The sequence below is a fragment of the Oncorhynchus gorbuscha genome, linkage group LG15 (assembly GCF_021184085.1).
Source record: "Oncorhynchus gorbuscha isolate QuinsamMale2020 ecotype Even-year linkage group LG15, OgorEven_v1.0, whole genome shotgun sequence".
Taxonomy (NCBI): Eukaryota; Metazoa; Chordata; class Actinopteri; order Salmoniformes; family Salmonidae; genus Oncorhynchus; species Oncorhynchus gorbuscha.
In genome coordinates, this window is record NC_060187.1 from 19,448,507 (window position 1) to 19,475,319 (window position 26,813).

The following is a 26,813-nucleotide window of genomic DNA, read 5'->3' on the forward strand; positions in this document are numbered from 1 at the left end:
CTACTTTAAAAACACCTGGCTTTGTTCATGGTTAATCTACTTTAAAAACACCTGGTTTTGTTCATGGTTAATCTACTTTAAAAACACCTGGCTTTGTTCATGGTTAATCTACTTTAAAAACACCTGGCTTTGTTCATGGTTAATCTACTTTAAAAACACCTGGTTTTGTTCATGGTTAATCTACTTTAAAAACACCTGGCTTTGTTCATGGTTAATCTACCTTAACAACACCTGGCTTTGTTCATGGTTAATCTACTTTAAAAACACCTGGGTTTGTTCATGGTTAATCTACTTTAAAAACACCTGGCTTTGTTCATGGTTAATCTACTTTAAAAACACCTGGTTTTGTTCATGGTTAATCTACTTTAAAAACACCTGGCTTTGTTCATGGTTCATCTACTTTAAAAACACCTGATTTTGTTCATGGTTAATCTACTTTAAAAACACCTGGCTTTGTTCATGGTTAATCTACATTAAAAACACCTGGCTTTGTTCATGGTTAATCTACCTTAAGAACACCTGGCTTTGTTCATGGTTAATCTACTTTAAAAACACCTGGCTTTGTTCATGGTTAATCTACATTAAAAACACCTGATTTTGTTCATGGTTAATCTACCTTAAAAACACCTGGCTTTGGTCATGATTAATCTACCTTAAAAACACCTGATTTTGTTCATGGTTAATCTACTTTAAAAACACCTGGCTCTATGTTCATGGTTAATCTACTTTAAAAACACCTGGCGCTATGTTCATGGATAATCTACCTTAAAAACACCTGGTTTTGTTCATGGTTAATCTACCTTAAAAACACCTGGCTTTGTTCATGGTTAATCTACTTTAAAAACACCTGGCTCTATGTTCATGGTTAATCTACTTGAAAAACACCTGGCTCCATGTTCATGGTTAATCTACTTTAAAAACACTTGGGTTTGTTCATGGTTAATCTACTTTAACAACACCTGGCTTTGTTCATGGTTAATCTACCTTAAAAACACCTGGCTTTGTTCGTGGTTAATCTACTTTAAAAACACCTGGCTTTGTTCGTGGTTAATCTACCTTAAAAACACCTGGCTTTGTTCATGATTAATCTACCTTAAAAACACCTGGCTCTATGTTCATGGTTAATCTACTTTAAAAACACCTGGCTTTGTTCATGGTTAATCTACTTTAAAAACACCTGGCTCTATGTTCATGGTTAATCTACCTTAAAAACACCTGGCTTTGTTCATGGTTAATCTACTTTAAAAACACCTGGCTCTATGTTCATGGTTAATCTACTTTAAAAACACCTGGCTTTGTTCGTGGTTAATCTACCTTAAAAACACCTGGCTTTGTTCGTGGTTAATCTACTTTAAAAACACCTGGCTTTTTTCATGATTAATCTACCTTAAAAACACCTGGCTCTATGTTCATGGTTAATCTACTTTAAAAACACCTGGCTTTGTTCATGGTTAATCTACTTTAAAAACACCTGGCTCTATGTTCATGGTTAGTCTACCTTAAAAACACCTGGCTTTGTTCATGGTTAATCTACTTTAAAAACACCTGGCTCTATGTTCATGGTTAATCTACTTTAAAAACACCTGGCTCTATGTTCATGGTTAATCTACTTTAAAAACACCTGGGTTTGTTCATGGTTAATCTACCTTAAAAACACCTGGTTTTGTTCATGGTTAATCTACTTTAAAAACACCTCGCTCTATGTTCATGGTTAATCTACTTTAAAAACACCTGGCGCTATGTTCATGGATAATCTACCTTAAAAACACCTGGTTTTGTTCATGGTTAATCTACTTTAAAAACACCTGGCTATATGTTCATGGTTAATCTACTTTAAAAACACCTGGCTCCATGTTCATGGTTAATCTACTTTAAAAACACCTGGCTTTGTTCATGGTTAATCTACTTTAAAAACACCTGGCTCTATGTTCATGCTTAATCTACCTTAAAAACACCTGGCTTTGTTCATGGTTAATCTACTTTAAAAACACCTGGTTTTGTTCATGATTAATCTACCTTAAAAACACCTGGCTCTATGTTCATGGATAATCTACTTTAAAAACACCTGGGTTTGTTCATGGTTAATCTACCTTAAAAACTCCTGGCTTTGTTCATGTTTAATCTACTTTAAAAACACCTGGCTATGTTCATGGTTTATCTACCTTAAAAACACCTGGTTTAGTTTGTGATTAATTTACATTGAATTCACTTTATAGTACAGTAGTTCATGTGTTAGTTTGAGTGAAGCAGAACTGTAGTGGTCAGGCTGCTGAGATTCCTTTGCTGTGTCCATATATAATGCACTATTTGGGCCAGAGCACGAAGCAGGCCCTGGTAAAAGTCATGTACTATATAGACAATAGGGTGCCATTTGGGCCACAGATCTGCTCTCACACCCATTCTTATGGCACGGCAGCATGAATGGCCTGACTGTTTACATTACAACACAGAGAGTAGCTACACACACTGACCACAAGACTGATGTCAGTCTATCTGCCTGTCTGTCCGCCTGTCTGCCTGTCTGTCTGTCTGTCTGTCTGTCTGTCTGTCTGTCTGTCTGTCTGTCTGTCTGTCTGTCTGTCTGTCTGTCTGTCTGTCTGTCTGTCTGTCTGTCTGTCTGTCTGTCTGTCTGTCTGTCTGTCTGTCTGTCTGTCTGTCTGTCTGTCTGTCTGTCTGTCTGTCTGTCTGTCTGTCTGTCTGTCTGTCTGTGTCTGTCTGTCTGTCTGTCTGTCTGTCTGTCTGTCTGTCTGTCTGTCTGTCTGTCTGTCTGTCTGTCTGTCTGTCTGTCTGTCTGTCTGTCTGTCTGTCTGTCTGTCTGTCTGTCTGTCTGTCTGTCTGTCTGTCTGTCTGTCTGTCTGTCTGTCTGTCTGTCTGTCTGTCTGTCTGTCTGTCTGTCTGTCTGTCTGTCTGTCTGTCTGTCTGTGTTACAGTGTGGTCGTCTCTCCAGGGTGGACAGTGTGGACTATGAAGGACAGACTCCAGTAACGGACAGCTGTGACATAGTCCCGTCCACACCAGCATTTCCTATCTCTCCTCCAACGCCCTATGGTAAGAGAGAGTGCATTTTGTTATTAAAAGATGTGTGTGCGTTATTATATCTGAACAGACATCTTCTCTCTTCCCCAGTGAAAAGTTTCCCAGTATTCTCTTACTTGAGGCATGGAGAAGGACATTGGGAGAAGAGCGGAATATCACAAGGTACATTTACACTCTGTTACTGTGTGTGTGTGTGTGTGTGTGTGTGTGTGTGTGTGTGTGTGTGTGTGTGTGTGTGTGTGTGTGTGTGTGTGTGTGTGTGTGTGTGTGTGTGTGTGCGTGTGCGTGTGCGTGTGGGAGAAAGAGAGAGAGATAAAGAGAGAGAGAGAGAGAGAGAGAGATGTTTCTGCTTGGTTGGAATGAAGACCCAGTGTTAACCCAAAAAACAGCGCTTTGATTTCTGCTGGCCAGGGTTCAGAGGCAGGGTGGAATCCTAAACTGGCATGCATAACCTATTATAAACCAAGTAGTTTGGCTCCTGGATGCTGATTGGCTGACAGACGTTGTGTATCAGATATACCATGCGTATGTCAAAACATGTATTTTTACTGCTCTAATTATGTTGGTAACCAGTTTATAATAGCAATAAGTCACCTCGGGGGTTTGTGGTATATGGCCAATATACCATGGCTAATGGCTGTATCCAGGCACTTTGCATTGCGTCGTGCTTAAGAACAGCCCTTAGCCGGGGTATATTTGCCATATACCACACCCCCTCGGGCCTTATTGCTTAATTGTATCCTCACTGTTATACCCCCACTATACCCTCTGCACCTGGCCTCTCCGTTGATGATGGTTGCATTATGTAATACTGAAAGAGGGCATGGGGGGATTTGGCTAGGTGCAGGACCCATGTAGACTATAGAAGAATAGGTAACTTAATATGGAGAAGATAGGAGTTTGGTAAGATTCATTGTGTGTTCATTGTCCGGTTTAGGATATTATGGTCTGTGACAACAGGGTAACTGGGGAAAATAAAGAGATTATTCTCATTCTATCCTTTGAGAGAAGCCAGTCCAGCTGATACTTTAAATTAGGCTATAATTAGTTCACTGTAAAGAGAGGAAGTGACCTCTGTTGGCAGGATGTACACTCACTTCCTGTCCTGCTGGGAGATGGGCTGAGTGTAGCCAGAGAGGAAGAGGCGAAGCGAGAGTGTTTACTCCGCCCAAAATCTGTCAACGAAAATAAGACCACGGAATTGAGAGAGTGTCTAATTTGGTCAACAAAAATGTAATTTCTAGTTTGCTATGTGAGGCTTATTTAATTGAGTAGTGCTTATGTTGTTACGAATGCACTGATGTAAGTGGACGCATTTGGGATTTTGGCAACTTTGGAGAAAAAAAAAACTTTATATCGGAGCTGTGCATGTTGTTCACACACATATCTGCTCTCTCATTGGCTAGAATGGTTCGAACTGATCTCGCCTCCTGCCGCCTGCCTTCCATTTTTGAGGACATGTATTTTCATTGTTAGAGCGGTCACTGAACTATCTTGTCAATATAATATATAATCGTTGGTGTAGCTGGTTTGACTTCCTGTAGAAACCACTAGGGTACACATCCTGCAGGGAATCTGTGTGTGTGTGTGTGTGTGTGTGTGTGTGTGTGTGTGTGTGTGTGTGTGTGTGTGTGTGTGTGTGTGTGTGTGTGTGTGTGTGTGTGTGTGTGTGTGTGTGTGTGTGTGTGTGTGTGTGTGTGTGTGTGTGTGTGTGTGTGTGTGTGTGTGTGTGTGTGTGTGTGTGTACATCAGCTTTATCATTGTTTTGAAAAGGAATTTGGTCAAAGTAAACAGTCGACTTCATACTGCCGTTTATATCCACCACATTTTTACTCAAAAGATTCTAGCTGTGTGTGTGTGTGTGTGTGTGTGTGAGAGAGAGAGAGAGAGAGAGAGAGAGAGAGAGAGAGAGAGAGAGAGAGAGAGAGAGAGGGAGGGTGGTTGCGTGCGTGCGTGCGAGAGTAGGCATTCACCTTTCAGTCCTTTTACCTTTCAGTTAGTCCTGAATTAGGCTACATCAGTCATGACCCTGTCTAATACAGACTAACAGTGACCTTCACAAGGCAAGGCAGCAGGCCCTGGAACCCATTCACTGAGAAGGAGAATGAATGTCAAACCTCTTGACTGATGTTTAGACTGTTCCCGCTCTGCTTTGTATCAAACACAAAGATAACAGCAGAACACAACCTTTAAAGGGTAAAACAGCCTGTTTAGTGTCAATATATTTACCAGATAAAAAAGGTGAGTGCATTGAGAGAGGACTGTTGTGTGAGGCCCTTTTACCATCACATCCCAAATGGCCCTTTACCCTTTATAATGCACTGCTTATGACCAGAGCCCTATGGTCCATGGTCATAAGTAGTGCACCATATAGGTAATACGGCAGCCATATTAGGACCTGGATGGCATTGTACATTCCTTCACTTAATGATTTTTAGTTATTGTGTTTACTGCTATTATCATAATCACATTTTTACCCTGAGCCACTGCTGTGATGTGGGGAGTGACTACTGCAACACCAGACGCAATGACTCCTAAACATGTCCTCCCTGCACCCATGCCTCTCCAGCACAGGTTCCCACCACTCTCTCTCTCTCTCTCTCTCTCTCTCTCTCTCTCTCTCTCTCTCTCTCTCTCTCTCTCTCTCTCTCTCTCTCTCTCTCTCTCTCTCTCTCTCTCTCCCTCCCTCCAGAGCGATTACATGGGGGCTGGGGATTGGGGAAGGAGAGGGGAGTGTGTGTGCATGCGGGCTTTGACTGGGGCAGGAGTCTGGAATATTCATATTTACTAGTGGATTTTATCATCCATATCCATCCAGTATTGGTGTAGAGTACTGGTGTGGAGTACTGGTGTGGAGTGCTGGTGTGGAGTACTGGTGTAGAGTACTGGTGTAGAGTGCTGGTGTGGAGTACTGGTGTAGAGTACTGGTGTAGAGTACTGGTGTGTAGTACTGGTGTGGAGTACTGGTGTAGAGTATTGGTGTGGAGTATTGGTGTAGAGTACTGGTGTAGAGTATTGGTGTGGAGTATTGGTGTAGAGTATTGGTGTGGAGTATTGGTATTGGTATTGGTGTAGAGTACTGGTGTGGAGTACTGGTGTGGAGTATTGGTGTGTAGTACTGGTGTGTAGTACTGGTGTGCAGTACTGGTGTAGAGTATTGGTGTGGAGTATTGGTGTAGAGTATTGGTGTGGAGTATTGGTATTGGTATTGGTTTTAGAGTACTGGTGTGGAGTACTGGTGTGGAGTATTGGTATTGGTACTGGTGTGGAGTACTGGTGTGGAGTATTGGTATTGGTGTAGAGTACTGGTGTGGAGTACTGGTGTGGAGTATTGGTGTAGAGTATTGGTGTGGAGTATTGGTGTAGAGTATTGGTGTAGAGTATTGGTGTAGAGTATTGGTGTAGAGTATTGGTGTGGAGTATTGGTGTAGAGTATTGGTGTGGAGTAGTTGTGTAGAGTATCAAATCAAATCAAATGTATTTTTAAAGCCCTTTTTATATCAGCAGATGTCACAAAGCGCTTATACAGAAACAGAGCCTAAAACAGCAAATAAGCAAGCAATGCAGATGTAGAAGCACGGTGGCTAGGAAAAACTGCAGAGAAAGGTCCCGGCCAAGGTAGCATGTCTGGTGAACAGGTCAGGGTTCCATAGCCACAGGCAAAACAGCAGGAACAGGATCAGCAGTATGACCAGGTGTCAGGATTTGGCCAGGGTTGTTCCGGTTTTTGGTCACTAGATGCCCCCATTGTGCCTTTTGACCTTTTGTTTTCCCTTAATCCCCATTATTATTTGCACCTGTGCCTCGTTTCCCCTGATTGTATTTAAACCCTTTGTTTTCCTCAGTTCTGTGCTCTGTGTTTGTATGTTAGCACCCAGCCCTAGTACTCTGTGTACTCTTGTTGATCCCAGTGGACTCTCTTGAGGAATTCTGTTTTTTTGTTCTTGTTTGTTTTTTTGAGTATCTTTTGAGGCTTTTTGTGCTATACCTTCCACCTTGTGGATTTACCTTTTTGTCTTGGAGGATTACCTTTGTTCTTATGGAATTCCTTTAAGAACAATTGATGAACTTTCATTTGATCTCCTGTTCCGAGTTCCCTCTCGTCCTTGGATACCCCTGGCTTCACAGCCATAACCCTCACATCGACTGGTCTGTGGGCACTATCAAGCAGTGGGGTCCTACGTGCCAAGCTACTTGTATTTTCCCGAATTCCCCGAACTTCACTTTTTACTTCATTAAATACACCGTCTCAACTGCTGTGTCTGCCTCATCTTCTGGGTTCTGCCGACTATTCGTGGCTCAGTTGGTTAAGTGACTGTTTCTCACTCCGGAGACCCGGGTTCGTAACCGGGTCCTGACAGAAACACAGAGCCAAAAATGAACCCAGAGGCAGCCAGTTCCCAGGACCTTGTTGCCATGCTGTCCCACCACCAGGAGACTGTCCAACGCCACGAAGCCGCCCTGGTTCAGCAAAAGGCCTTAATGGCTAGACATTCTCATCTTCTGTCGGAGATGCTGACTTCCATAAAGCAGATATCTGATCGACTTACCCCGGCAACAGTTCCCGTCCTAGTACCTCAGATTCACGTACCCATGGCAGTTAACCCTCTGGCTGAACCTCGTCTTCCACCTCCCCAACGGTTCTCAGGTGATCCAAGTGCTTGTAAAGGGTTTCTCACCCAATGTTCTCTCTCCTTCGAGCTGCAACCCTCGTCGTTCCCCACCGACCGGTCTAAGATCGCATATATCATCACCCTGCTGTCGGAAAAAGCCCTGGCCTGGGCTACTGCTGTGTGGGATGCCCATAGTTCCTGCTGTGCCAGCTACTCTGCCTTTGCTGAGGAATTCAAACGAGTGTTTCAAGGCCCAAGCAGTGGTACTGACTCAGCCAAACAGCTCCTGACTCTCCACCAAGGTCGGCGCAGCGTGACGGACTATGCCATCCAGTTCCGCACGGTGGCAGCAGCGAGTGGCTGGAACAACGAGGCGCTCACGGTGTGCTTTCTGAAAGGCCTTTCCGACACTATCCAAGATGAACTGGCCACTCGGGAACCACCGGACAATCTCGAGTCCCTGATCAAGTTGGCCTCACGCATTGACCAGCGTCTGAGAGAGAGAGAACTCAACCGTAGACCTCTAGCCCCTATCAGTCCCAGCTCCGAGTCCCCACCTTTATCCTCGCTGGCTCCACCGGAACCCATGCAGATTGGACGCATCTCCCAGGCTGAGAGAGACCGCCAGATGAGGGAGCGACGCTGTCTATATTGCGGCAAACCGGGCCATTTCCGTTCCACGTGTCCCGGGCTCCAGGGAAACGCTCTGTCCCGTACAGACCGGGGGGAACTGTAACGGGAAACATAACCTCCTCCCATCCGTCCAACTCCCGTCTGCTCATTCCAGTCGCCCTTTCCTGGGACAACCACAAGCTTCACCTTCAAGCCTTGGTAGACTCTGGAGCCGCAGGTAACTTCATGGATGGTGTCTGGGCGAAGGAGAATGGCGTTCCCTCTGAACCTCTAAGTGACCCCATGAGGGTTACTACATTGGATGGAAGCCCTTTGGGATCTGGACTTGTCACTCATGTCACTACCTCCTTGCGACTTTCAGTTTCACAACACCAGGAATTGATGAACTTTCATTTGATCTCCTGTTCCGAGTCCCCTCTCGTCCTTGGATACCCCTGGCTTCACAGCCATAACCCTCACATCGACTGGTCTGTGGGCACTATCAAGCAGTGGGGTCCTACGTGCCAAGCTACTTGTATTTTCCCGAATTCCCCGAGTTCTACTCCCGAGTCTTTAGAATCCATCAACCTGACCCGAGTTCCCGAGTGTTACCATGACCTCAAACTGGTATTTAGCAAACAGAGGGCCACCATGCTACCACCCCATAGACCTTATGATTGCCCCATCGAACTGTTTCCGGGCACTTGCCCCCCCAGGGGTCGGATCTTTTCCCTATCTCCACCCGAACGAGCTGCTATGGATACCTACATCAAGGACGCTCTGGGAAGCAGGCCTCATGCGTCCATCCACCTCCCCGGCGGGAGCAGGGTTTTTCTTTGTGGCCAAGAAAGAGGGTGGATTACGTCCTTGCATCGACTACTGGGGACTCAATGCCATAACCGTCCGTAACCGTTACCCGCTACCCCTTATGGCCACAGCCTTCGAGCTGCTCCAGGAAGCAGTTGTTTTCACTAAGCTTGACCTGCGGAACGCATACCATCTTGTGCGGATCAGACCTGGTGACGAGTGGAAGACCGCTTTCAACACGCCTACTGGTCTCTATGAATACTTGGTGATGCCCTTCGGCCTGACCAATGCCCCAGCGGTGTTCCAAGCGCTCATAAACGCTGTGCTTAGGGATATGCTTAACATATTTGTGTTCGTTTACTTGGATGACATTCTCATCTTTTCGAGCTCTCTTCAAGAACACACAAAGCATGTCAGACAAGTACTCAAACGCCTCCTAGACAGCCATCTGTACGTTAAGCCGGAAAAATGTGAATTCCATTCATCCCGAGTACAATTCCTGGGATTTGTAGTGGAACCCGGTCGAGTCCAAATGGACCCCAGGAAGGTAGGGGCGGTAGCGGATTGACCCACCCCCAAATCCGTTAAGGAAGTTCAGCGTTTCCTGGGCTTCACTAACTTTTACCGCAAGTTCATCAAGAACTTCAGCTTGGTGGCAGCCCCTCTCTCAGCTTTAACCAAGGGTGGCAATGCAAGGTTTTTGTGGGGAAGAGAAGCTGAGACGGCCTTCCAAGGACTCAAGCAGCGCGTCCTCTCTGCTCCCATCCTGATACTACCGACTACGGATGAACCGTTTGTGGTGGAGGTAGACGCCTCAGAGGTTGGTGTTGGAGCTGTCCTGTCTCAGAGGGGTGAAGACAAGAAGCTTCATCCGTGCGCTTTCTTCTCACACCGGCTTACCCCGGCTGAGAGGAACTACGATGTGGGGGATCGTGAACTCCTAGCGGTTAAGATGGCATTGAAGGAATGGAGACACTGGCTCGAGGGGGCTTCTCACCCGTTTCAAGTGCTTACGGACCACGAAAATCTGGAGTATATCCAGCAGGCGAAGCGGTTGAAGTCTAGACAAGCTAGATGGTCTCTTTTCTTCAATCGATTCCAGTTTATCCTCACCTATCGGCCCGGGTCGAAGAATCTCAAACCGGATGCCCTGTCCCGAGTCTACTCTCCTGCCATTCGAGATGACGCGGACATGCCTGTCCTTCCTGCTGCTAAGATCGTGGCTCCGATCTCGTGGCAAGTTGAGGATACCGTGAGACGAGCTCAAGCTATTGAACCGGACCCCGAAAGGAGGTCCTGCCAATCGGTTGTTTGTCCCCAAGGCAGCGAGGACTCAGGTCCTTCTGTGGGGGCACTCCTCTCGCCTCACCTGTCACCCGGGCGTAGGTCGCACCTTGGAGTTCATCCAGCGTAAGTTCTGGTGGCCTACCATAAGAGAAGACGTTGCCACTTTCGTCAATGCCTGCCCCGTGTGCTGCCAGGGCAAATCTTCTCACCTCCGCCCGCAAGGACTCCACCCTTTACCTGTTCCCCACAGACCCTGGTCCCATATCTCGTTGGACTTTATTACTGGCCTTCCTCCATCCCATGGCAATACTACTATCCTAGTCATAATCGACAGGTTTTCTAAGGCGGCCAGGTTCGTCCCTCTGACTAAGTTACCTTCTGCCAAGGAAACGGCTGAGTTGGTAATTAATCATGTGTTCCGAGTCTTCGGCATTCCTCAAGATATGGTTTCTGACAGAGGTCCCCAGTTCGCCTCTAGGTTTTGGGAGGCCTTCTGCCAACTCATGGGGGCTTCTGCCAGTCTATCTTCAGGGTACCATCCGGAGTCCAACGGCCAAACAGAGAGGATGAATCAAGAGCTGGAAACCACCCTCCGATGTATGACTCGTAACAACCCGTCCACATGGTCGTCCTTCATTGTTTGGGCCGAATACGCGCACAACACCTTGCGCTCCTCCTCCACTGGTATGTCCCCGCACGAGTGTCAGTTTGGCTATGCCCCTCCATTGTTCCCGGACCAGGAGGCAGAAGTCAGAGTGCCTTCAGCCTTGAAGTTCGTCAGACGCTGTCGGCTTATGTGGAGGAAGACCCGTCTTAATCTTATGCGTTCCTCACAGAGGTACCAACAACAAGCCAACAGACGTCGCCGTCCCGGGCCTACCCTGCGCCCCGGCCAGAGAGTCTGGCTCTCAACAAGAGACTTACCACTACAGGTGGAGTCTCGCAAGCTGTCCCAAAAATACATCGGTCCCTTTAAGGTTGCCAGGAGAGTTAACCCAGTTTCTTATCGCCTACACTTACCCAGATCCCTTAAGATTAATCCCACATTTCACATTTCCTTATTAAAACCTGTTGTTTTTTCTCCCCTTGTCCCGGCAGACAGACCTCCCCCTCCCCCCTCGTGTCATTGGAGGCCAGCCGGCTTATACCGTCCATCGGATACTGGATTCCCGCCGGGTGCAGCGGTCCTGGCAGTATCTGGTGGACTGGGAAGGCTACGGTCCCGAGGAGCGCTCCTGGGTTCCTGCCAAAGACATACTAGACCCTGACCTCATTTGTCAGTTCAGGGCCCTCCACCCTGAGAGAGCTGGTAGGAACGTCAGGAGCCGTTCCTAGGGGGGGGGGGGGGATTCTGTCAGGATTTGGCCAGGGTTGTTCCGGTTTTTGGTCACTAGATGCCCCCATTGTGCCTTTTGACCTTTTGTTTTCCCTTGATCCCCATTATTATTTGCACCTGTGCCTCGTTTCCCCTGATTGTATTTAAACCCTTTGTTTTCCTCAGTTCTGTGCTCTGTGTTTGTATGTTTAGCACCCAGCCCTAGTACTCTGTGTACTCTTGTTGATCCCAGTGGACTCTCTTGAGGAATTCTGTTTTTTTGTTCTTGTTTTTTTTTTTTTTGTATCTTTTGAGGCTTTTTGTGCTATACCTTCCACCTTGTGGATTTACCATTTTGTCTTGGAGGATTACCTTTGTTCTTATGGAATTCCTTTTGAGGTTGTGGAGTTACATGTTTTCCTGAAGAACTTCACTTTTTACTTCATTAAATACACAAGTACTGCTGTGTCTGCCTCATCTTCTGGGTTCTGCCGACTATTCGTGGCTCAGTTGGTTAAGTGACTGTTTCTCACTCCGGAGACCCGGGTTCGTAACCGGGTCCTGACACCAGGTGGACTAGGGATGGGGAGTCATCAGGCCAGGTAGTCCTGAGGCGCAGTCTTATGGGGCAGGTCCTCCAGGAAAGGATGGGAGGGAAGGGAGAGAGAGATGGGAGAATTAGAGGGAGCATACTTAAATTCACACAGGACACCAGATAAGACAGGAGAATTTCACCAGATAGGACAGTCTGATCCTAGCCACCCAGCACATACGTAGACTATTGCAGTATAGATACTGGAGGCTGAGACAGTGGGAGTCGGGGGACACTGTGGCCCTATCCGACAGGACCAACCAGGCAGGATATAACCCCACCCACTTTGCCAAAGCACAGCCCCAACACCCCTAGAGGGATATCAACAAACCACCAACTTACTACCCTGAGACAAGGCTGAGTATAGACTATGAAGATCTCTTCCACCACACGAGCCCAAGGGTGTGCAAAACCAGACAGGAAGATCACCGTCAGTGAATCAACCTACTCAAGTCGAGTATAGCGAAAAAAGCCTGGCATGACATGACGCACCCCTCCTAGGGATGGCCAGGCAGTGTTTGTCACTCCAGTTTGTCACTCCAGTTCCTCACTCTTCACCTTCACACCCCTGGGTCAGACTATACTCAATCATTGGACATACTGAAGAGATTAATCTTCAGTAAAGACTTAAAGGTTGAAACCGAGTCTGCGTCTCTCATATAGATAGGCAAACCATTCCATAACAATTGATCTCTATAGGAGAAAGCCCTGCCTCCAGCTGTTTGCTTAGAAGTCCTAGGGAACACTAAAACATACAAATGATTTGTCAGGACAAACCACCCACTGAGATTAACTGATATCTTTCCGACAGATAAGATCTAAACCAGGCAAGAACTTGTCCGTGTAGACCAATTAGGGTTTCCAATCTCTCCAAAAGAATGTGGTGATCGATGATGTCAAAAGCGGCACGAAGGTCTAGGAGCACGAGGACAGATGCAGAGCCTTGGTCTGACGCCATTAAAATGTAATTTACCACCTTCATGAGTGCAGTCTCGGGACTATGATTGGGTCTTAAACCAGACTGGAGCGTTTTGTATACATTATTTCTCTTCAGGAAGGCAGTGAATGGGCAACAGCTATTTCAAACATTTTTTAGAGGAATGAGAGATTTGATATAGGGGCCAGTAGGAAGGTTTAGAGGACATTACTATTTTTGTGAATGTGTCGAGAGATACAGGATAAAAAAACTTGATAGTCTCTATTGATCAGGTCTGTGCAGACCCAGGACAAGTGAGTTTTGGAGAAATACGCAGATTCAAAGAGGACTCTGTAATTTGCTTCCTAATGATCGTGATCTTTTTGTCAAAGAAGTTCATGAATTCATCACTGCTGAAGTCAAGGCCATCTTCTTTTGCGAAATTGTGCTTTTTAGTTGGTTTTGCAACAGTATCAAAAATAAATGTTGGATTGTTTTTATTCTCCTCAATTAGCTTGGAAAAGTAGTTTGATCAAGCAGCAGGGAAGGCTCCTCGACATTGCACCATACTGTCTTTCCAAGCCAGTCAGAAGACTTCCAGTTTGGTGGCGCACCATTACTGTTTCAATTTTCTTGAAGCTTGCATCAGTGCTCAGGTATTTTCTGTATACCAGGGAGATCATTTATTGTGACAAATGTTTTTTGTTTTTAGAGGTGCGACTGCATCTAGGGTTTTACGCAAGGTTAAATTTAGATCCTCGGTTAGGTGGTTAACTGATTTTTGTACTCCGATGTCCTTGGGTAAGCGGAGGGAGTCTGGAAGGGCATCTAGCAATCTTTGGGTTGTCTGAGAATTTATAGTGCGGCTTGCTTGGGGTCTGAGTAGATGATTTGTTTTGATTGCAAAGGTTATAAGATGATGGTCCAATAGTCCAGGATTAGGAGGATAAACATTTAGTTCCACAATATTTATTCCACGGGACAAAACTAGATCCAGGGTATGACTGTGGCAATGCGTAGGTCTGGAGACATGTTGGACAAAACCCACTGAGTCAATGATGGCTCCGAAAGCCTTTTGGAGTGGGTCTGTGGACTTTTCCATGTGAAAATTTAAGTAATCAAAAATGTTAATATTATCTGCGATGACTACAAGCTCCGATAGAAATTCAGGGAACTCAGTGAGGAACACTGTATACTATTAAAAGTGATTGAGTTAGGCTGCATAGATTTCATGACTAGAAGCTCAAAATAGAAAAAATGCAGTCTTTTGTTTTGATGTCATAAATGTTAGTAACATCTGCACCTTTGCGGTACACTTGGAAGTGAGGGATCTAACATTAAGTAGTCCGATTTTGAGATGTAAGATATTATCACAATCTCTTTCAATAATGACAGGAATGGAGGAGGTCTTTATTCCGATGAGATTGTTAAAACGAACACCGCCATTTATAGTTTTGGCCGACCTAAATCGAGGCACAGACACAGTCACAATGGGGAAAGCTGAGCTGACTACACTGACTGTGCCAGTGTCAGACTCTACTAAGCTGGCAGGCCGGCCTACAGTACAGCTGTAGTGTAGTGCTGCTGTAGAATGACATGGGAAAGGAGAGCCTAACTCACTACAGTAAACCATGAGAAGTACTGTAATAAGATAAATGATACATACTGTAGTAGCAGGGATCATGATGTTAGATACACATTCCTCATAACGGTAACTCCTGACTGACGAGCAGCAAGCAGAGCTTGTGATGATAGAATAGGACAAGTAAAATAGGACAAGTCGAGTACCATATGTTAGTAGTAAAAAAGAGTTCAGCTCTAACACAATCAGATTTTACGTAGCAGGAAACACGGTCAGTATGTCTCCATCTGTTTGTGTGTATGCCTGTGCGTGCACACGTGTGTGCGTGTGTATGTGTGTTTGGGCAGCAGATGGTAGGAGTAGTGACACATGCCCTGACAGAGAGGCTATAGAACCCTGAGTTCAACACCCTCCACCGCCTTAAAAGGACTCAAGCGACCCCTGACCTTCAGGAAGGCCTTTTGATTGGAGGAAACAGATTGTAGGAGACAATGCAGAGTGGTCAGTGAGAGAGAAGAAGGGGGAGAGAGAGAAGGGGAGGGGGCCTATTCCTCTCCTCCCTCCCTCGCTCCCTCCTAGAGAATTCGGACTCAAGCAGTGTCACAACAAGTCTGTAGCTAACAGGGAACTATTTTCCAACGGGGAGTGGAGGAATGGAACATGGTTAGTCTCTGTTTTGTTCTGTTCCAGATCCTAAATGACTTCATTCAGCCTGCTGCCAACCACAGCAGTTCAAACAGAGCTCACACTGCTGCCTTACGATAGAGCATCTAGACAGAGAGAGGAGCGAAAGAGGGAAGAGAGAGAGAGTAAGAGGGGAGAAAGGGGCAGTGAGAGAGTGATAGAGTGGGGGGAGAGAAAATACAGTTCTCTCATTTAAAAGAGTCTCTCATTTGTGCCGGGAGGGAGGCAGACAGTCTTCAGCTCCACATGGACAAGACCAGCTGAGCCACAGGAGACAAAGGAAGGCGATTCAGGAGAAAAAAAGATAAGTTAAGTTTAGAGTTTTAGAGAGAGAGAGAGGAGAGGAGCGAGGGAGAGTGCGAGAGAACGAGAGAAGATCTGTTTAGCAGACAGACAGAGGGAGCTGTGGAAGTGGCAGTGTACAGCTCTGTTTTTCTCCAGACAGACACAGTGTGAAAGTCTCTTCATCATGACTACTTCTCTTGGTAGGTACTGTACTGTTACTGGATACATAACTAATGTGTGTTTGTCAGTTTTTCTGTGTGTGTGTGTGTGTGTGTGTGTGTGTGTGCTAATGCTTAAACCCACTAGATGGCCTGCATCCCCGTCTCAGTTGCATTGTCTCTGTTGCAGTCTCCTGTTGCAGACGGACTCTCTTTTATTCCCTCTTTCATTCTCTCTTTCTCTATCTTCATGTTTTCTTTCTGATTTCCACTTTTCTCTTGCTTTCTTGCCAATTCTCACTTCTTTTTGAAAATTGACCCCTTTTTCTCCCCAATTTCGTGGTATCCAATTGTTTAATAAGTAAGTATAAATAAGTAGCTACTATCTTGTCTCGTCGCTACAACTCCCATACGGGCTCGGGAGAGACAAAGGTTGAAAGTCATGCGTCCTCCGATACACAACCCAACCAAGCCGCACTGCTTCTTAACACAGCACGCATCCAACCCGGAAGCCAGCCGCACCAATGTGTAGGAGGAAACACCGTGCACCTGGCAACCTTGGTTAGCACGCACTGTGCCCGGCCCGCCACAGGAGTCGCTGGTGCGCGATGAGACAAGGACATCCCTACCGGCCAAGCCCTCCCTAACCCGGACGAACCTTGGCCAATTGTGCGTCGCCCCACGGACCTCCCGGTCGCGGCCGGTTACGACAGAGCCTGGGCGCGAACCCAGAGTCTCTGATGGCACAGCTGGCGCTGCAGTACAGGACCCTTTCTCTTCTTACCTGTCTCTTTTTGCCTGTCTCTTTTTGGATGTCTCTTTGTGCCTGTCTCTTTTTGGATGTCTCTTTTTGCCTGTCTCTTTTTGGATGTCTCTTTTTGCCTGTCTCTTTTTGGATGTCTCTTTTTGCCTGTCTCTTTTTGGATGCCTCTTTTTGCATGTCTCTTTTTGGATGTCTCTTTTTGACTGTGTCTTTTTGCCTGTCTCTTTTTGGATGTCTCTTTTTGCCTGTCTCTTTTTGGATGTCTCTTTTTGGATGTCTCTTTTTGGATGACTCTTTTTGCATGTCTCATTTTGCATGTCTCTTTTTGACTGTGTCTTTTTGCCTGTCTCTTTTTGGATGTCTCTTTTTGCCTGTCTCTTTTTGGATGTCTCTTTTTGCCTGTCTCTTTTTTCCTGTCTCTTTTTGCATGTTTCTTTTTTCCTGTCTCTTTTTGCATGTCTCTTTTTGCCTGTCTCTTTTTGGATGTCTCTTTTTGCATGTCTCTTTTTGGATGTCTCTTTTTGACTGTGTCTTTTTGCCTGTCTCTTTTTGGATGTCTCTTTTTTCCTGTCTCTTTTTTCCTGTCTCTTTTTGCATGTCTCTTTTTGCCTGTCTCTTTTTACCTGTCTCTTTTTTCCTGTCTCTTTTTGCATGTCTCTTTTTGCCTGTCTCTTTTTGGATGTCTCTTTTTGCATGTCTCTTTTTGCCTGTCTCTTTTTGGATGTCTCTTTTTGCACGTCTCTTTTTGCATGTTTCTTTGCCTGTCTCTTTTTGGATGTCTCTTTTTGCCTGTCTCTTTTCCAGTCTTTTGGTATCTTTAGTTTGACTGTCTTCTGCTTTATCTTTTTAAGTCTTTCTTTTTCCGTCATTCCTTCTCTGTGTTTATTTAGTGTTATCTCAATCCATCCTGAGATTCTGTGAGACCACGCTTCCCTCTCTGAGGTAGAACACACACTTGTCTTTCGCTCTTTCCTGGAGACCTCTGGTATTTACACATGTCTGGTAGTGGTAGTCTCTCTCTCTCCCCATCTTTCCCTCTCTATCTCTCTCTCTTCTATCCCCGTCTTCCCCTCTCTCTTTCTCTTTCTGGTTCTCTCCCCATCTTCCCCTCTCTCTTTCTCTTTCTCTTTCTGGTTCTCTCTCTCTCCCTCTCTCTTCTATCCCCATCTTCTCTATTTTTCTTCTATCCCCATCCTCACCTCTGTCTTTCTGTCTGTCTGTCTGTCTGTCTGTCTGTCTGTCTGTCTGTCTGTCTGTCTGTCTGTCTGTCTGTCTGTCTGTCTGTCTGTCTGTCTGTCTGTCTGTCTGTCTGTCTGTCTGTCCCCATCTTTCCCTTTCTCTATCTCTCTCTTCTATCCCCAACTTTCCCTCTCTATTTCTATTTCTGGTTCTCTCTCTCTCCCCATCTTCCCCTCTCTCTTTCTCTTTCTGGTTTTCTCTCTTTCTCCCTCTCTCTTATATCCCCATCTTCTCTATTTCTCTTTCTGGTTCGCCCTCTTTCTTCTATCCCCATTCTCACCTCTTTCTTTCTTTCTTTTTTTCTTTCTATATTTCTTTCTTTCTTTCTTTCTGTCTGTCTGTCTGTCTGTCTGTCTGTCTGTCTGTCTGTCTGTCTGTCTGTCTGTCTGTCTGTCTGTCTGTCTGTCTGTCTGTCTGTCTGTCTGTCTGTCTGTCTGTCTGTCTGTCTGTCTGTCTGTCTGTCTGTCTGTCTGTCCCCATCTTTCCCTTTCTCTATCTCTCTCTTCTATCCCCAACTTTCCCTCTCTATTTCTATTTCTGGTTCTCTCTCTCTCCCCATCTTCCCCTCTCTCTTTCTCTTTCTGGTTTTCTCTCTTTCTCCCTCTCTCTTATATCCCCATCTTCTCTATTTCTCTTTCTGGTTCGCCCTCTTTCTTCTATCCCCATTCTCACCTCTTTCTTTCTTTCTTTCTTTCTTTCTTTCTTTCTTTCTTTCTGTCTGTCTGTCTGTCTGTCTGTCTGTCTGTCTGTCTGTCTGTCTGTCTGTCTGTCTGTCTGTCTGTCTGTCTGTCTGTCTGTCTGTCTGTCTGTCCCCATCTTTCCCTTTCTCTATCTCTCTCTCTTCTATCCCCGTCTTCCCCTCCCTCTTTCTCTTTCTGGTTCTCTCTCTCTCCCCATCTTTTCCTTTCTATCTATTTTCCTTCTATCCCTGTCTTCCCCTCCCTCTTTCTCTTTCTGGTTCTCTCTCTCTCTCTCTCTCTCCCCATCTTTCCCTCTCTCTATCTCTCTCTCTTCTATCCCCATCTTCCCCTCTCTTTCTCTTTCTCCCTCTCTCTCTCTCTCTCTCTCTCTCTTTCTTCTATCCCCATCTGCCCCTCTCTCTTTCTCTTTCGATTCTCTCTCTCTCCCCATCTTTCCCTCTCTCTCTCTTTCTCTCTCTCTCTTCTATCCCCGTCTTTCCCTCTCTCTTTCTCTTTCTGGTTCTCTCTCCCCATCCTCTCCTATCCCTTTCTGGTTCTCTCTATCCCCGTCTTCCCCTCTCTCTCTCTTTCTCCTTCTGGTTTTCTCTCTCTCTTTCTCTTTCTCTTTCTCTTTCTGGTTCTCTCTCTCTCTATCTCTCTCTCTCTCTCTCTCTCTCTCTCTCTCTCTCTCTCTCTCTCTCTCTCTCTCTCTCTCTCTCTCTCTCTCTCTCTCTCTCTCCTCTGTCCCCAACTTCCACTCTCTCTTTCTTTCTGGTTCTCTCTCTCTCTCCCTATCCCAATCTTCTCCTCTCTCTTTCTCTGTCTGTCTGTCTGTTTGTCTCTCTCGCTCTCCCTCCCCTCCCCTAGCCCCATCTCCCTCTCTCTCTCTCTCTCTCTCTCTCTCTCTCTCTCTCTCTCTCTCTCTCTCTCTCTCTCTCTCTCTCTCTCTCTCTCTCTCTCTCTCTCTCTCTCTCCATCTCTCCATCTCCCTCACTCTTTCTCTTTCTGGTTCTCTCTCTCTCTCTATATATATATCTCTCTCTCCTATCCCCATCTTCCCCTCTCTCTTTCTCTTTCTCTTTCTGGTTCTTTCTCTCAATTCAATTCAAAGTTAACATTACACTCACAAATGTTTCAAAGGAATAAAAGCATTTCAAATGTTATATTATCAGCCATGTACAGTGTTTTACCCATGTGCAGATACTGTAGTTGCTATATGAATGGCAAGGGAAAATAAATAAACTGATAAAAATATCAGCTGCTGTGGTGACACACTGTAGTATTTCACCGAACAGGTATGGGAGTTAATCAATATTTGCTTTGTTTCCAAATTCTTTATGGGTCTGTGGGAAATATGCGTCTTTGATATGGTTGTATAATTGGCAGGAGGTTAGGAAGTGCAGCTCAGTTTCCACCTCATTTTGTGGTTTTCTCTCGAGAGCAGGGTCTGCTTAAAGAGGCATCTCTTGATAGCAAGGCTATGCTCACTCAGTCTCTCTCTCTCTCTCTCTCTCTCTCTCTCTCTCTCTCTCTCTCTCTCTCTCTCTCTCTCTCTCTCTTTCTCTCTCTCTCCCTCTGTTTCTGTCTCTCTCTGTTGCGCCGTCTCTTCCCTCTCTCTCCTCTCTGTTTGAAAGGATCAAACTCTTTGTTGTTGAGTTTTATTCTGAAGTGTTCTTAGTTGTGCCCGTAGTTGTTTTTCCTCACGCCATCTTTTATTTTTCATCATGGAAACCACAAGACGAAGTGTTCCTCTGTTCCACAGTGGTAGGACATGACCTCATCCTGTAATATACTCAGGGAGAGGTTTAGTTGGCCAACATCAAGAAGTCACTACTGAATCTACCAGGGCCACAGAGAGTCTGTTTGTCTACTGTCTGTCTGTCTGCCTGCCTGTCTGTTTGTCTACCTGTCTGTCTGCCTGCCTGCCTGTCTGTGTCTGTCTGTCTGTTTGTCTACCTGTCTGTCTGCCTGCCTGTCTGTTTGTCTACCTGTCTCTCTACCTGTCTGTCTGCCAGTCTGTCTACCTGTCTGCCTGTGCCTGTCTGTGTGCGTGAAAACTCCACGCGTCCGTCTGTCTGTCTGAAAACTCCACTGATGCCCTGTCTGTCTGTCTGAAAACTCCACTGATGCCCTGTCTGTCTGTCTGTCTGTCTGTCTGTCTGTCTGTCTGTCTGTCTGTCTGTCTGTCTGTCTGTCTGTCTGTCTGTCTGTCTGTCTGTCTGTCTGTCTGTCTGTCTGTCTGTCTGTCTGTCTGTCTGTCTGTCTGTCTGAGAACTCCACTGATGCCCCGTCTGTCTGAAAACTCCACTGATGCCCTGTCTGTCTGTCTGAAAACTCCATTGATGCCCTGTCTGTCTGAAAACTCCACTGATGCCCTGTCTGTCTGTCTGAAAACTCCACTTATGCCCTGTCTGTCTGTCTGAAAACTCCACTGATACCCCGTCTGTCTGAAAACTCCACTGATGCCCTGTCTGTCTGTCTGAAAACTCCACTGATGCCCCGTCTGTCTGAAAACTCCACTGATGCCCTGTCTGTCAGTCTGAAAACTCCACTGATGCCCTGTCTGTCTGTCTGAAAACTCCACTGATGCCCTGTCTGTCTGTCTGAAAACTCCACTGATGCCCCGTCTGTCTGAAAACTCCACTGATGCCGTGTCTGTCTGTCTGAAAACTCCACTGATGCCCTGTCTGTCTGTCTGAAAACTCCACTGATGCCCCGTCTGTCTGAAAACTCCACTTATGCCCTGTCTGTCTGTCTGAAAACTCCACTAATGCCCCGTCTGTCTGAAAACTCCACTAATGCCCTGTCTGTCTGAAAACTCCACTGATGCCCCGTCTGTCTGTCTGAAAACTCCACTTATGCCCCGTCTGTCTGAAAACTCCACTAATGCCCTGTCTGTCTGAAAACTCCACTGATGCCCCGTCTGTCTGTCTGAAAACTCCACTAATGCCCTGTCTGTCTGAAAACTCCATTGATGCCCTGTCTGTCTGAAAACTCCACTGATGCCGTGTCTGTCTGTCTGAACACTCCACTGATGCCCCGTCTGTCTGTCTGAAAACTCCACTGTTGCCCCATCTGTCTGTCTGAAAACTCCACTGATGCCCCGTCTGTCTGTCTGAAAACTCCACTGATGCCCCGTCTGTCTGTCTGAAAAGTCCACTGATGCCCTGTCTGTCTGTCTGAAAACTCCACTGATGCCCTGTCTGTCTGTTTGAAAACTCCACTGATGCCCTGTCTGTCTGTCTGAAAACTCCACTGATGCCCCGTCTGTCTGTCTGAAAACTCCACTGATGCCCCGTCTGTCTGTCTGAAAACTCCACTGATGCCCCGTCTGTCTCTGTGTGACTTTCTGCAGCATAAAGAAGTTCTAAAGATAACCTGTGGATTCTTCACTGAGACCTGGCAGCTCCTTCACAAACAACCTCAGTGATAAGGCACTGTCCTTCTATCCCCAATACACACTACATCAGTCCCTGAAGAACCACAGTTGTTAGAAGTTGTCCTTATTTCCTGGCTATCCTCTCGGTCCCTAGAGAAGTCAGACAGACAGGATATACAGTAGGACACTGTGAGACGGGTCACTGATCACAACATCCTGTCCTCCTGTTTGCGTTAGTGTTATTGTCCACTCCACTCTTCAGTCTGCCCATAACTCTCTCTGGTCTCTTCCACTCCAGTGGGTATCGCTGTCAGGCCAAACACAACAGACAGGGAAAGCTGATTTAAAGCGACCCGCCTGCTAGTTTTTCTTCGGTGCAGGCGAATGCTCTAGACAGCCTCTGAGAGGAAGGGGGCAAAGGATATTATTCACTATTCAGTTTTGATTAATAACATCCAGGTTGGATGAGAATAATGAGAGCTTTGTGTGTGTCTGTTTATGTGTGTGTCTGTTTATGTGTGTGTCTGTTTATGTGTGTGTCTGTTTATGTGTGTGTCTGTTTATGTGTGTGTCTGTTTATGTGTGTGTCTGTTTATGTGTGCGTCTGTTCATGTGTGTGTCTGTTTATGTGTGCGTCTGTTTATGTGTGCGTCTGTTTATGTGTGCGTCTGTTTATGTGTGCGTCTGTTTATGTCTGTGTCTGTTTATGTGTGCGTCTGTTTATGTGTGCGTCTGTTTATGTGTGCGTCTGTTTATGTGTGCGTCTGTTTATGTGTGTGTCTGTTTATGTGTGCGTCTGTTTATGTCTGTGTCTGTTTATGTGTGCGTCTGTTTATGTGTGCGTCTGTTTATGTGTGCGTCTGTTTATGTGTGCATTATATGTGCAGGAATGTGTGTGGGTGGTGTCAGAACTGTAACAGAATGTGCTGAAGCAGTACATCAGCCCCCCATGGCTGATGGCTATAGATCCTATGTAGTAAGGTAGATAGAGGGAAAATGCATCGCCCGAACTGGACTTAAACACGGGGCCCTCCGATTAAAAGTCTGAGTCTCTACTGACTGGAGCTATCCAGGCTCTGCAGTGCTGTGTCTCCTCTCCACAGATCTGAATCCATCCCTCTTTGCTCGCACTCTCTCTCTCTGTCTCTCTGTCTCTCTCTCTGTCTCTGTCTCTCTTTCTCTCTCTCTGTCTCTCTCTGTCTCTCCCTCTCTTTCTCTCTCTCTGTCTCTCTCTCTGTCTCTCCCTCTCTTTCTGTCTCTCTGTCTCTCTCTCTCTCGGTCTCTCTCTCTGTCTCTCTCTCTCTGTCTCTCTCTCTCTCCCTCTCTTTCTGTCTCTCTGTCTCTCCCTCTCTTTCTGTCTCTCTGTCTCTCCCTCTCTTTCTGTCTCTCTCTCTCTGTCTCTCCCTCTCTTTCTGTCTCTCTGTCTCTCCCTCTCTTTCTGTCTCTCTCTCTCTGTCTCTCACTCTCTCTCTCTGTCTCTCTCTCTCTGTCTCTCCCTCTCTTTCTGTCTCTCTGTCTCTCCCTCTCTTTCTGTCTCTCTTTCAATTCAATTCAAGGGCTTTTATTGGCATGGGAAACGTGTTAACATTGCCAAAGCAAGTGAGGTAGATAATATATAAAGTGAAATAAACAATAAAAATTAACAGTAAACATCACACATAAAGAAGTTTCAAAACAATAAAGACATTACAAATGTCAAATTATATATATACAGTGTTTTAACAATGTACAAATGGTTAAAGGACACAAGATAAAATAAATAAGCATAAATATGGGTTGTATTTACAATGGTGTGTGTTCTCTGGTTGCCCTTTTCTCGTGGCAACAGGTCACAAATCTTGCTGCTGTGATGGCACACTGTGGAATTTCACCCAGTAGATATGGGACTATCAAAATTGGATTTGATTTCAAATTCTTTGTGGATCTGTGTAATCTGAGGGAAATATGTCTCTCTAATATGTTCATACATTGAGCAGGAGGTTAGGAAGTGGATCTGTGTAATCTGAGGGAAATATGTCTCTCTAATATGGTCATACATTGAGCAGGAGGTTAGGAAGTGGATCTGTGTAATCTGAGGGAAATATGTCTCTCTAATATGGTCATACATTGAGCAGGAGGTTAGGAAGTGGATCTGTGTAATCTGAGGGAAATATGTCTCTCTAATATGTTCATACATTGAGCAGGAGGTTAGGAAGTGGATCTGTGTAATCTGAGGGAAATATGTCTCTCTAATATGGTCATACATTGAGCAGGAGGTTAGGAAGTGCAGCTCAGTTTCCACCTCATTTTGTGGGCAGTGAGCACATAGCCTGTCTTCTCTTGAGAGCCATGTTTGCCTACGGCGGCCTTTCTCAATAGCAAGGCTATGCTCACTGAGTCTGTACATAGTCAAAGCTTTCCTTAATTTTGGGTCAGTCACAGTGGTCAGGTATTCTGCCGCTGTGTACTCTCTGTGTAGGGCCAAATAGCATTATAGTTTGCTCTGTTTTTTTTGTTAATTCTTTCCAATGTGTCAAGTAATTATATTTTTGTTTTCTCATTATTTGTTTGGTTGGGTCTAATTGTGCTGCTGTCCTGGGGCTCTCTCTCTATCTCTCTCTCTCCCTATCTTTCTGTCTCTCTGTCTGTCTCTCTCTTTCTGTCTCTTTCTGTCTCTGTCGCTCTCTCTATCTCTCTCTCTCTCATACTATCTCTCTCTGTCTCTCTCTCTCGGTCTCTCCCTCTCTTTCTGTCTCTCTGTCTCTCTCTCTCTCATACTATCTCTCTCTGTCTCTCTCTCTCATACTATCTCTCTCTGTCTGTCTCTCCCTCTCTTTCTGTCTCTCTGTCTGTCTGTTTCTCTCTTTCTGTCTCTTTCTGTCTCTGTCGCTCTCTCTATCTCTCTCTCTCTCTCTCTCTCTCTCTCTCTCTCTCTCTCTCTCTCTCTCTCTCTCTCTCTCTCTCTCTCTCTCTCTCTCTCTCTCTCTCTCTCATACTATCTCTCGCTATCTCACTCTCTCTCTCTCACTTTCTCTCTCTCGGTCATACTATCTCTCTCTGTCTCACTCTTTCTCTCTCACTCTCTCACTCGCTCTCTTTCTCTCCTTCCCTCGTTCCTTCATTCCGTCAGGCTGGTCTGTGATCACAGTGAACAGCTGTCAGACTGGGCCTCTCAGTGTGTGGTGTGTGTATGGAGGACAGTGAACAAGAGCACATTCCTGTGGTCAATAGGGAGTCTGTGAATCCTCTTCAGAACAGAGAAGAGTAGGATGCTTGTGCTGTTGTGTCTGCGTAGTGTGAGTGTATGTTTGAGAGGGAGACAGTGAGAGCAAGAGAAAGAGGGAGAGAAAGTTGTGTGTGTATGCTTGCCTGAATGTGTTTTTGACTCATGCCCATGGTTTTTTGCCATCTGGAAGTGCTTCTACATGGTTTTGTTCTGACTGAAACTGAGGAGATTTTATCCTCTGGTGTCAGACTCTGTAAAGGCCGGACAGCAGAGAGAGAGGAACAGCTAGACAGGGGAAAGAGTACAGGAAAACAGTAACGGTAGAGAAAAGACTAACGGTCAGACTAAACTTAGTCCTGGACTAACAAACTCTTTCAAGGGAGAATCTCTACTGGACATGCTTTTTAGTAAAAAAAACAGGCTTAGTCTGGTCTGGAAGACCACCCCTAAGAGTTAAGAGGAGAGGTCTGTGTGTGTGTTTTTCATTTCCTTGTCTAGTTCTCTGTGTGACGATTTTCATTACGCTGCTCTTGGAGTATGTACAGTTGAAGTCGGAGTTTACATACACCTTAGCCAAATACATTTAAACTCAGTTTTTCACAATTCCTGACATTTACTCCTAATAAAAATTCCCTGTCTTGGGTCAATTAGGATCACCACTTTATTTATAAATAGGAAATGTCAGAATAATAGTATAGAGAATTTTTTATTTCAGCTTTTATTTCTTTCATCACATTCCCAGTGGGTCAGAAGTTTACATATACTCAATTAGTATTTGGTAGCATTGCCTTTAAATTGTTTAAATTGGGTCAAACATTTCGGGTAGCCTTCCACAAGCTTCTCACAATAAGTTGGGTGAATTTTGGCCCATTCCTCCTGGTTTGTAGGCCTCCTTACTCACACAGGCTTTTTCAGTTCTGCTCACAAATTGTCTATGGGATTGAGGTTAGGGCTTTGTGATGGCCACTCCAATACCTTGACTTTGTTGTCCTTAAGCCATTTTGCCACAACTTTGGAAGTGTGCTTGGGGTCATTGTCCATTTGGAAGACCCATTTGCGACCAAGCTTTAACTTCCTGACTGATGTCTTGAGATGTTGCTTCAATATATCCACTTAATTTTCCATCCTCAAGATGCCAAGTATTTTGTGAAGTGCACCAGACCCTTCTGCAGCAAAGCACCCCCACAACATGATGCTGCTACCCCCGTGCTTCACGGTTGGGATGGTGTTCTTCGGCTTGCAAGCCTCCCCCTTTTCCCTCCTAACATAACAATGGTCATTATGGCCAAACAGTTCTATATTTGTTTCATCAGACCAGACGACATTTCTCCAAAAAATACGATATTTGTCCCCAGGTGCAGTTGCAAACCATAGTCTGGCTTTTTTATGGCAGTTTTGGGGCAGTGGCTTCTTCCTTACTGAGCGGGCTTTCAGGTCATGTCGATATAGGACTTGTTTTACTGTGGATATAGATACTTTTGTATTTTTGCTGTTGTTCTGGGATTGATTTGCACTTTTCGCACCAAAGTACGTTCATCTCTAGGAGACAGCACGCGTCTCCTTCTTGAGCAGTATGACGGCTGCATGGTCCCATGGTGTTTATACTTGCGTACTATTGTTTGTACAGATGAACAAGGTTTTTATTTATTTTTTATTTATT

At 45.5% G+C, this 26,813-nt stretch overlaps 1 protein-coding gene across 3 annotated transcripts in view; it reads left to right on the forward strand.

Moving 5' to 3' along the window:
* Positions 1–26,813, forward strand: part of si:ch211-191a24.3 (tensin-3) — a 145,130-nt gene that overhangs the window by 97,647 nt on the left and 20,670 nt on the right. For all 3 annotated transcript variants that reach the window (XM_046300322.1, XM_046300321.1, XM_046300323.1), the window contains 2 exons: positions 2,931–3,048; positions 3,127–3,198. In XM_046300322.1, coding sequence (XP_046156278.1) covers positions 2,931–3,048; positions 3,127–3,198 — 190 coding nt within the window. The remainder of the gene's footprint in view (positions 1–2,930; positions 3,049–3,126; positions 3,199–26,813) is intronic.